This window comes from Saimiri boliviensis, chromosome 2 (genome assembly GCF_048565385.1).
Source record: "Saimiri boliviensis isolate mSaiBol1 chromosome 2, mSaiBol1.pri, whole genome shotgun sequence".
Lineage (NCBI taxonomy): Eukaryota > Metazoa > Chordata > Mammalia > Primates > Cebidae > Saimiri > Saimiri boliviensis.
Genome location: NC_133450.1, coordinates 86,949,398 through 86,961,124, shown reverse-complemented (window position 1 = coordinate 86,961,124; position 11,727 = coordinate 86,949,398). Strand labels below are relative to the sequence as shown.

The following is an 11,727-nucleotide window of genomic DNA, read 5'->3' as shown; positions in this document are numbered from 1 at the left end:
TTGTATTTTTAGTAGAGATGGGGTTTTACCATGTTGGCCAGGCTGGTCTCGAATTCCTGACCTCAGGTGATCCACATACCTTAACCTCCAAAAGTGCTGGATTACAGGCGTGAGCCACCAGGCCTGGCCTTAATTTTACCTTCATCAGAAGTAGCATCATATTACATTATACAACTGGTGAAATTCTCTTCAATATCCTTTTTAAAAACCAATACCAACGCATTAGGGGGGAAACGTGTTTAGAGTTGAGTTAAACTCACTATACAAATGTAATTTTTATATTCCATAAAAAAGCATTCTTTTTTCTGGATGCTCTGGTTTGGAAAGGCTCACAGGATTTTAATAAGTATGTTCCTATTCATTTGGGGCCTGCATTAGGGACAATTTCTTCTGATGGATATTTCTATTACAGAATCACTGCTTAAAGGGTAATAGTGTAGGCTTCAGAGCCAGGCAAATATATGTATTTAATGCAGGATAGCTGAGTAATGGCTTGGGCAAATTACTTTAAGTCTTCTTAACTTAGTTTCTTAACTGCAAATGGAGCTAACACGGTCGTATGGAAGATTAAATAAGATATTGCACATTAAGCACTTTGCTCAGTAGCTAATACCTATTGAACCTAATAGATGATACATGTTATGATAGAAACAGTGATTGCAGAGGACATTTCACACTTATCTGATACAAATCTCTCTTTTATCAGCATCTTGTTAAAGGTTTCTAATTTTCCAATTAACAAATTTTCTTTTTTTTGAAACAGAGTCTCCCTCTGTCAACCAGGCTGGAGTGCAGTGGTGCGATCTTGGTTCACTACAACCCCTGCCTCCTGGGTTCAAGCAATTCTCCTGCCTAAGAAGCTGAGATTGCAGGTGCCCACCACCACACCTAGCTAATTTTTGTATTTTAGAGATGGGGTTTCATCAGGTTGCCAGGCTGGTCTCGAACTCTGGATCTTCCGTGATCCACCTGCCTCGGCCTCTAAAAGTACTGGAATTACAGGCATGAGCCACCGTGCCTAGCCAATTACTTTTAACTTTATTGTTATGAGTGCATTCTGAATGATTTTTTATGGTATTGACAGAGAAATTAGTTTCATTACTTGATATTACTTCCTTGTTATTTTCCAAAATGTATAAACAATGATTTATTTCACTGCTAGATTTATAAAGAAATTGTACTTTTCATTCATTTTGATTTTTTAATTTGTTCCTTTTCATTCAGCCGCAGAAAAATTGCAATTAATTATGCCAAGGTATGTACAAAGTCTCATCTGACTAGCTCCATCATGTGTCTAGAATTAGTTTTACAGTTTTAAAAGTTGCTTCCACTTCACTGCTACTGTGGTCTTGAATAAGAATACATAACTGGCTGGGCTCGGTGGCTCAAACCTATAATTCCAGCACTTTGGGTGGCTGAGGGTAGGCAGATAATTTGAGGTCAGGACTTTGAGACCAGCATGGCCAACATAGCGAAATTCTTGTCTCTACTAAAAATACAAAAAATAGCCAGGAGTGATGGTGGGTGCCTGTAATCCCAGCAACTAGGGAGGCTGAGGCAGGAGAATCACTTGAAGCTGGGAGGCAGAGGTTGCAGTGAGCCAAGATCATTTCACTGCACTCCAGTCTAGGTGACAGAGCGAGACTTTGTCTTAAAAAAAGGAAAGAAAGAATAAATATCTGGCAATATACCACTGAATCCTTTGAAAACAGATGCAAATCAGAATTGGGAAAATGTTCATTTTAAAAGGTAAGGATTTTTAAAAATGTAATTTGGCCAGAAATCCAGAGTAACCATATAATTTATTATTCAAACTAGGCTTTTTTGGGAATGAAAGAGGGGTACAATTAGTAAGTTCACTGGGATAAAGGCATAAACCAAGACTCTCCAAGGGATATCAGGTTGTAAGTATGTAAGAGGCCGTTCTAGACCAAACTGACAATGTACCTCCTTCCCTAAGTTGAGGATGGACTGGGAACAGGCTTGAAGCGATTCTTCATGAAATTATAGGCTGTATCACATGACACACATGACATTCTACACTCAGACTGTGAATTAGTGGGTTCTGTTTTGAGAATCCAAGCTGAACCTTTGACCTTAAAGCATCATGCTCATTTCTAATCTATATGACTCAAGAAAAACACAACAGAAACAAAAGCCAAGAGAAGTATAACCAATATAATCAAGAGCTCTGGCTCCGAATATTTTGTCTCTTAAGGCATCTTTGAGAATCTGATGAAAGCTCTTAACTCTCCTTGCAGAAAAGAGCACACACAAACAGCCCCAACCCTTGGCACACAATTCAGGAGCCATGGTATATCCAATCTCATCCAGGTTTCCAGCTCTGAATCTCTGCCTAGAACACACGAGACGGATGAAGGGAAAAAGGAATCCACATTTACTCACCATCTTTACACACATTTCCTCTTATGCTCACATCAATCTGTTTTATAAAAAGGAGAACTGAAGCTCAGAGAAACTAAGATCTCACAGCTAGTTAGGTAGAAACGTCAGACTTCAAATCAAGTCTATGTGCCGCCAAATCTCATCATATATAAAGCACAGCTTTTATATATATATTTTTCATGACTTTATAATATCATATATATAATACTCATACATAAAATCATATATAATCACATATATATATATAACCTCATAGATTATAAAAAAATGAACACAAGCATACATCTTCATCAAAGTCCTGCCTACTACAGTTGGGTGTAGCTCTTGAAACTTCAAAGACATTATAGATTATTAGGGCAATAAAAGTAAACACTAAAAAATTATTTAAAGAATAACCAGAGGCCAGGCACGGTGGCTCATTCCTATAATGCCAGCATTTTGGGAGGCTGAGGTGGGCAGATCACAAGGTCAGGAGATTGTGGCCAACATGGTGAAACCCTGTCTCTACTAAAAATACAAAAATTAGTTGGGTGTGGTGGCACGCGCCTGTAGTCCCAGCTACTTGGGAGGCTGAGGCGGAAGGAGGAAGGATCACTTGAACCCAGGAGGTGGAGGTTGCAATGAGCTGAGACTGCGCCACTGCACTCCAGCCTAGCAACAGAGCAAGACTCTGTCTCCAAAAAAAAAAAAAAAAAAGGATAACCAGAAATGATACAATGGAATAACAATCTCAAATAGTTTTTGATAAACTCGAGACAGATTGTCAATAGATTATTAAGACATTTTCAGTGTTTCAGTAGGCTGTACCACATGACCACACATGACATTCCATAGTCTACTGATTTTCAGTGTTTGATTATATCCCTGGGCTAAACTTGGGAAATAAACTATGCCTTTGTCTGTATATCTTAAAGCCCATGTCTGACTACTAATCAGGGTTGACCATGAATGGGATGGTGACTGAGGTAGTGTTTCTTCTGTTACTGGTAAGCCGACATTTCCATCTTGGTAACCTCTTTTCATTCATTCCTAAAATTCCTGATAGGTTTTGCTGTTGTTGTTGTTGTTGTTGTTGTTGTTCTGAGACAGGGCTTCACTCTGTTGCCCAGGCTGGAGTGCAGTGGCATGATCATAGCTTACTACAGCCTCAAATTCCTGGCCTCACACAATCTTCCTGCCTCAGCCTCCCAAGTAGCTGGGACTACAGGCATGTACTACAATGCCCAGTTAATTTTTACTATTATAATTTTTTGATAGTGACAGAGTCTTGCTTTGATGCCCAGGTTGGTCTTAAGTGCCTGGCTTCAAGCGATTCTCCCATCTTGGCCCCCTAAAGCACTAGCACTGTAGGCATGAGCCACTGAGCTTGGCTGACCTGGTATTATTTTGCAGCTGATATTCCACTATGAGATATGGAGTCAGACTTACCCGAGAATTTAATTTATCATGTCTATATGTACCTAGACAATGCCTAGTACAGAAGTCATGCTGTTTTCTTTCCAATTCATACTATATAACTATGCCAGATGAATTTACTACCCTAAACTATAGCTCCAAATATGGCAGTTCCTTGCACAAAACTACTGTTGCATTTCATCATACTTGCTTCTTTCTTGCAATTATTTGTTCTTTTAAAAAATGTATTGTTTGTTTTCCTTTCCCCATTCTGAAACTGTAAGCTCAGTGAAGGCAGGGACCAGTTGTAACTCCAGGGTTTAGTTGTGCTGTCTTATAATACACATTCAATTATATTGTTGCTAAACTATGTAAATTGATTGCTACAAGAATTTGGACAATATGATTTTTTTTCAACTTTTAAAAGTGAGATATAATGAACATACCATAAGATCCACCCATTTAAAAAGCACAACAGAGTGGTTTTTAGTATATTCACAAACTTGTACAATCATCACCACTAATTCCAGAATATTTTCATCACTTCAATAGGAAAACGCATACATATTAGCAATTACTTCCATTTCTTCTCTCCCCCAGTCCCTAGCAAACCATGAATCTACTTTTTATTTCTAGAGATTTCCCTATCCTCAACTTTCATTTAAACGGAATTATACGATATGTAGTCTTTTGTTCCTGGCTACTTTCACTTAACATGATATTTTCAAGATTGATCCATGTTGTAACATTTTGTTTACCCTTTTCAGAAAAGATGATGGTTAATATCCTTTCTAATGCTATGCTCAGATAAGCAAGTGAAGAGCTACAACCAAATTTATTTTTTCTTTTCTTTCTTTTTTTTTTCTTTTTTTTTTTTTTTTGGTGGAGGGAGGCGGACAGAGTCTCGGTCTGTTGCCCAGGCTGGAATGCAGTGGCATGATCTCGGCTTACTGCAACCTCCGCCTCCCGGGTTCAAGCGGTTCTCGTGATTCAGCCTCCCCAGTAGCTGGGATTACAGGAATGCACAACCATACCGGGCTAATTTTTGTATTTTTAGTAGAGACCGAGTTTCATTCATCATGTTGGCCATGCTGGTCTGAAACTCCTGACCTCAGTTGATCCACTTACCTCAGCCTCTCAAAGTGCTGGGATTATAGGTGTAAGCCACAGTGTCCTGCCGCAACCAAATTTCAAAAAGTATCATAATATCATTACGCTTCATAGTTTCTCTATGCCCTAAAGTTTACCAATTTTATCTTCTACAGATCCCGGGAAGGCAGCCTGTTAAGACCCACCAAATTTACTTCCTCAGCCTCCAGAACAATAAAATCAAACTCCCTACCTCGATTTTGAGACTCTGCTTCCGCCCAACCCCCACCCCAATCTTCTCGGAAATTCGACACTTTGGAATAATGCATTTTTACAGTTCTGATGGTTTTCAGCAGATGTGTTGGCTGAGATTGGATGGGGTTTCTTCCCACCTATCTCTCCTCTCTCCTTCCCTCTGCCCACTGCACGTGCAACAACTTTTCAGTCATCAAAACAAGCAAAAAAAAAAAAAAAAAAAGGAAAAAGAAAAGAAAAAGCAGTCAGAAGGCTTCCTTTGTTTTCCAAGGAAATCCAGGTAAAAGGAGGAGTAGGGAAATGATATTTTTGACTTTGCTCACAATCCAGACGTGGGAAAGAAAAAGGATTTCCTTTGGGCTGCTGCCACGACTCTGATCTTTCATGCTGATAACAGATTTCCTTTCCCCCCGCCCCCCCCAAAAAAAAAGTTCTGGGAAAATCATGCCAGTTCAACTTGGAAGCGAAACCCACCCTCACGTTCGTCTTAAAACACAGCGAAGCGAAAGATTTGCTCCTCTTTCACGAGGGTTTTCTTCCTCACAGTTAGCGTCTCGCTACCAGGAGCGAGCCTGGGTTCGCAGCGCTCTTCGGAGGCTGGCGGGCGAGAAGGACTACAGGATCCAGAGGGCTTTGGAAACTCCAGCAGCTCCAAGCTTGTTGGCTACTACGGTTTCCCTGAGGAGTGACGCTGCGAAAACAAACCCTGATTGGTCAGGCCTGAGCTAAGTTCTCCATTTATGGACAGATTGCCCTGCCCGAGCCGAGACTCAGCCAGAGGAGTACGGATTAAGTGGCCGAAGAAAAAGGAGCGAGGCAGTGGAGCGAGGCGGAGCCGCCGAGTACATCGGACTCACCTGGGCGCGCGGCGAGCGGCGGGTCCCGGTGGACTCCTGCCTTCCGCAGCATGCGCCCCGCCTGCTAAGTCGCCGCGGTCTCGCCCTCACCTAGCGCCGCGGATCCCGCCTGGATGGAGTCCCCCCTGGGTTCCCATTGGCTCCTGTGAGTGCTTGGGTGTCGGGAGACTGCTTTTGGCGAGGGGAACCAACTTTTGAAGTTCGCCCAGGAGACTGCGTTCCAGCCCCAGCTCCCCGGCAGCGGGACTCGGCGGAGGCGCGACCGCGGCGCGAGTCACCATGGTGAGTTGGCCGCGCTGCGTCCCAGGACGGCGGACCGGGGACGGAGCAGGAAGCCCCGGCGCGGGGGCACCCACCTTGGGCGCGCTGCCCGGGGCAGGGGTGGAGAAGGTGGACGCGGGAGCCGGCACGTCGCGAGCTCTGATTTCCTGTCTCTTTCCGTAAACCCGGGCCGGGGGACAGCGAGCGAGGGGCGGAGGAAAACTTTATTCCAAGTCGCTCTCTGCGTCGCGAAACTTTCTGTGGCCGGGTTGCTATGGCTGCCAGCTGTCGGAAGCCAGGGTGTGGGCGCATCGGCTGCGGGGGGCAAGGCGCGGGAGGGGGTCCCCTCCTCTTGCTGGGACGTGGGGGGCGCCGCCGGCAGCGGAGGTGCTCGGGACTCGCGCCGCAGTACCTGGTGGCGCCCCCTGCCCTCCCCGCGGCTGTGCCCGCCCCGCCTCGCCTCGCCCCGCCTCGCCTCGCCTGCCGCGGGCACCCTCGCGGCGACTCCCTCGCCTCCCCGCCGCCGCTCCGCCGCCCGGCAGCGCCCGCAGCTGTCCAGCCTGGCAGCGGCACGCGGGTGGGGGCGGTCCCCGGCCTGCCCTGGCGAGGGGCGGTGCAGGCCGCACAAAGGCAGGCGGTGACGCCAGGTAGGACGAACACCTGGCGGCGGGCGGGCTGTCGAGAGCCCGGGCGACCGGGGCGCGGGCGGCGGCCACTCCGACCCGGACCGTGCCGGGCACCGGCCCCGAGGGTCTCCGCGTCCCGGACGCCCAGTAAACACCTCCCGAAGAGGACCTCACCTCTTCCCCAGGGCGAGAGGACCGGGGCTTTTCAGGGGTCCAGGGGACACTTCGCACAGGAAGACGCCCTCGCGAGTTTCTAGTTTGTGGCTCTTTTCCCTTTGGCACTTTAGGAATGTATGGAAGGGGCCCTTTGACGTGAGACTTTTCTGCTCTTCAACTCCCCTGCCCGGCTATACGCCCGTCCCTCCTTGTATAACCTCAGCCACCTCCCTTGGGCTTTGGCGTGGTGTAATTTTCTTTCCCGGGCACAAAAGCAAGGACTCTATTTTGAAGAGATCGGCAGTTCATAAAGAAAAAAAAAAATCTATTACAAGCTTTCATAGTTTCCACACTGCTTCTTTTCAAACAGTCCTGCTTAGGTGGATGATCTCGTCCTCTTCTGGTTTGCTGTTGTTTTCTAATGGCTGTGGAAGAAAAGCCAAGTCAAAATGGTAACCAGCACAACACTAATTTAAAAAATCGATATTCCGATGAGCAGCCTGGGGGAGGTGCAGCAGATGCCCATTGGAACCTGCACGCAAAGCTTAGAAGCCCCCTTGCCGGTGCTGTTTATTGAATGATTACAACCATCAAAGAGAAACCTTTCATCTTCTGTCAAAGCCTTTTTTTTTTTTTTTTTTTAAACATCTTCCAAAATTAAGTCACTTTTGCCTCATCTAAGAGAAGGTTTTATCTATAGATTTCCTCTTCCAGTTTTAAGGTTTAAGAAGTCAATCTACAGCCGGGCGCGGTGGCTCAAGCCTGTAATCCCAGCACTTTGGGAGGCTGAGGCGGGTGGATCACGAGGTCGAGAGATCGAGACCATCCTGGTCAACATGGTGAAACCCCGTCTCTACTAAAGATACAAAAAAAAAAAAAAAATTAGCTGGGCATGGTGGCACGTGCCTGTAATCCCAGCTACTCAGGAGGCTGAGGCAGGAGAATTGCCTGAGCCCAGGAGGCGGAGGTTGCGGTGAGCCGAGATCGCGCCATTGCACTCCAGCCTGGGTAACAAGAGCGAAACTCCGTCTCAAAAAAAAAAAAAAAAAAAAAAAAAAAAAAAAAGAAGTCAATCTACTCCACGTTACTTTTGGACCCCTCCCCTCATCCTAGCAGAGAACCATTCCCATGGGGCGTGTGTTTGGGTGAAGCTACCTTACTGGGCACCTGGTCTCTTGAACTGAAGCAGTGTGATAATCCTGGCACTTGAGAACTGCTGTAACTATTTTCCATGGGTCAATATTTAAAAAAAAAAAATCAATGTGTTTATGTCAAGAGCTTAAAGAATTTTACTGAATTTAAATACTTGAGTGGTACTTTGAGGAAATTAACTTCCTGTCAGTTAAACACACTTTCATGCGAATGGGCTGAAATGTAGTGTAGGTTGCCTTTTCTGAAACCTGGGACATTATGCTCAGTTCAGCCCTACTGCACACGAAGTAGATAGGTGGTGAAATGGATGCAGAGAAGGCATGCTTTGGGAAGAGATGGTTCTATCCGAGGACAGGGTGTGACTTACCTATTGATGGGCTCCCTGCCATCTGCACAGATGGGCATGTTGTGTGCCGCCAGGCGACTATCTGTGCATCAGATACGGTTGCTGAGGTCACAATTCACTGACGGAAAAGTAGAAACAGCTGGCTGTCCTGAAATAGGAGATGTGCCATTGATAGATCTGCTGGATCCAGAGTGATTTGGCCAAAGTTAATCATTTCTTTCCGGACTTGAAAAATTGTTTATTAGGTATGTGAAGTTGCCTTAGAATAGAGCATCATTGTAAATAATCAGAAACTCAAGTTACAAAATTTAATGTTTATGTAAGACTCTGTCAAGCCAAATGACACTTCATTTTGTGTTCCACATCTGCCCAGGCCTGCCCAAGGTGTATCGCTTTAGCCACTTAGAACAGGAAGGGAAAGGACATTACCTTCTTTGGGTGTGGCTGAAGATTAGCATGGAGACTAAAATTCATCAGAAGGCCTTTGGTGGCCCAGTACAGTGGCTCACGCCTGTAATCCCAGCACTTTGGAAGGCCAAGGGAGGAGGATCACTTGAGCCCAGGAATTCAAGACCATTCTGGGTAACATAGTGAGAGACCCTGTTTCAATTAAAAAATTATAAGAAGAAGAAGAAAAAAAAGAATACCCTTGACTGGGCTGTAGGGAGAGCACCTATACTGTGGACTTCTGTGTGAATGAGAGAGAGAGAGAGAGAGAGAGAGTATGTCTTGAGAGTATGTCTTTTAGGAAGTCTGGTAGCATAGTAGGAGGGCTCTCCACCTGTACCCAAGTCCCTACTAAGACTCATTCAGTTGTGACTCATAAGGAAAATTGCTCTTTACATTTTCTGACTCATGAACACAGTGTACAGTGTGTAGTTCACCTTCTATCTTCCTCCTGAAAACTTACTTTGGGACACTTTTCTATCTTGAGAAAACTAAGAACATTACCAGGCAATAGTTATTTCTGTCTTTTTCCTTAGGAGACTTGAAGAAGCTTAAAAAAAAAAAAAAAAAAAAAAAAAAAAAAAAAAAACCAGCCCTGCACATCTTTATAATTTACTGTAGTTTGTTCAGCAGAACACAAAAAAGATCTCTGTTGACTTTAATCTAATACACATCTAAGGCTTCCTTCGCAGAATTTGGGCTTACCATCATCTGCAAAGCAGATTCTGCTTTCGTGGCCATGACCAGTTTGTAGTCTCTGATAGACTGAAACCCATGGCTATAAACCTGCTGTGTACTTCGGATCCAGAAATTGCGATTCATTTTAATGCAGGGTTTCTGTGCATTAGGTATACAGCAATATTTGAGCAGACCTGAATTGACCATTACCTCAGAAACATGTTCAAGATCTGTCCCCTTTTCCTTACTTGCATATGCTTATGAGTAAATTGTAGATAAGACACATAAAAATACCCAGGAGTAGACTTACAACCTAGCAATCTGATGGATAGCCGACGGTAAGGTAGGTAAGTTCCTTTAGGTGATGACGTAGCATGTATTTAGAAAGTCTGGAGTGCATTTCAGATGTTTTCTGGGAAGGTAACCCACTTTATTTCCACTGATGAGTTTATCAGACTGCTAGAGTCTCCTAGCCAAAACAACACAATACAAAAACAAAACCGGGAAGGAATGGAATCAAGCACATAAAACGTTTTGATGGAGGCAAAGGGTTAGGGAAATACCTAGAGTCCGGGACATTATCTAGGGACAAGTGTGGGTGGGACATCCTAGTGGGAAATATTTGACTGCCCAGCCATTTCCCTGGAGAGAAACCGAGTGGGGCAGTGGATGGAGAGGGATGGAGAATTATAAGAAGCAGACATTTACGGAACTAGAAAGTCCCCTCCTCCACACTTTTGCTGAGGACTACAGCTTTGTCAGTGGTTGCAGACTCATATGTCTTATAATTTGGTAGAGGGAGGTTGGCCTCTAGAGAGTAAATATGGAACACATACCCCATGCAAGGAGGCACCACTACTTCATCCCTTGGTTACACTGACCATATTACCAAATTATTTTGTTTTTCAAGAGAAGCTAGAAATTTAGATTTTTATGCTATATCTGCCAGTTCTTATGTTTTTATTTATTTATTTATTTATTTATTTTTGAGACAGAGTTTCCCTCTTGTCGCTCAGGCTGGAGTGCAGTGACAAGATCTCCGCTCACTTCAACCTCCGCCTCCCAAGATCAAGCAGTTCTCCTGCATAGCCTCCTGAGTAGCTGGGATTACAAGCACCCACCACCATGCCCGGCTGATTTTTGTATTTTTAGTAGAGATGGTGTTTCACCATGTTGGCCAGGTTAATCTCAAACTCCTGACCTCAGGTGATCCACCCACCTTGGCCTCCCAAAGTCCTGGGATGATAGGTGTGAGCCACCATGCCTGGCTTCTGCCAATTTTTATATGTATTTGATCATCTCAAGGGCCAAACGCACCTGCAGGTTAGCTGTTTGCAGCCACTTTATTGTTAGTTTTAATGTGGTGTCCCTCTGTGAACCACAGTGCTTCTTCCCAGTCACCAGCAAGAACGTGTGAACATTCACTACATACCCAGTAGTGGCATTTGATTTTTACTGATACATCCACACCTTCCTACCGGGTCTCCCTAAAGAGAGGGAGTTGCCTGGTATTTTCAGCACTTGCAATCTCTAAGCTAATCAAACAGGGAAAATGCATCCAGCTGCTACTATGTAGAGCTATCTAAACACCAGGGTAGGTTGGGTCCACCAGTGGTGAGGCTACAAATTGAGCTTTTCTCTTTCTTACCCTTCAATCTCGTCCTCCACTGAAAATGCCATGGCCTCCAAGGTCACATGATGGACCCACCCCGCCCCCTACTCCTTTCTCAATTGAATCTCATGAATTTGAGATCTGTTTCAGGAGTTATCCTTAGGGTTAGATAATGAGCAGTGGGAGGATTCTGAATAACTTGGAATACAACATTTTGCTTCTGTGCCTAGTGTTGGCATGTCACGAGCTTCTGTGAGACTCAGTGAAAGATAACATATAGTGCCTTGCTTTTTCCTGATAAGTACGGGACCTTATTATTGGGAATTTGAGAAAGCTTTTTATCTGCTTCAAAAAGCAGACGTATTTTAAATATTCTGTGTAAGTGCAAGGTATTATAAGCTTAGTGGTAGGATATATAGGCATTATGTACAGTCATGCTTTTCCAAG

The 11,727-nt window shown here is 44.5% G+C and overlaps 1 protein-coding gene and 1 long non-coding RNA gene across 2 annotated transcripts in view; one reads left to right on the top strand and one right to left on the bottom strand.

Annotated features, from left to right (window-relative positions):
- The window catches only part of LOC141583610 (uncharacterized), a 10,986-nt gene extending 5,094 nt beyond the window's left edge, over nt 1-5,892 (bottom strand). The window contains exon 1 of the long non-coding RNA XR_012516286.1: nt 5,620-5,892. This is a non-coding gene — a long non-coding RNA (uncharacterized LOC141583610). The remainder of the gene's footprint in view (nt 1-5,619) is intronic.
- The window catches only part of MYO1E (myosin IE), a 237,153-nt gene continuing 231,316 nt past the window's right edge, over nt 5,891-11,727 (top strand). Inside the window, exon 1 of the mRNA XM_003928985.4 lies at nt 5,891-6,284. Coding sequence (XP_003929034.1) covers nt 6,282-6,284 — 3 coding nt within the window. The 5' untranslated portion in view covers nt 5,891-6,281. The remainder of the gene's footprint in view (nt 6,285-11,727) is intronic.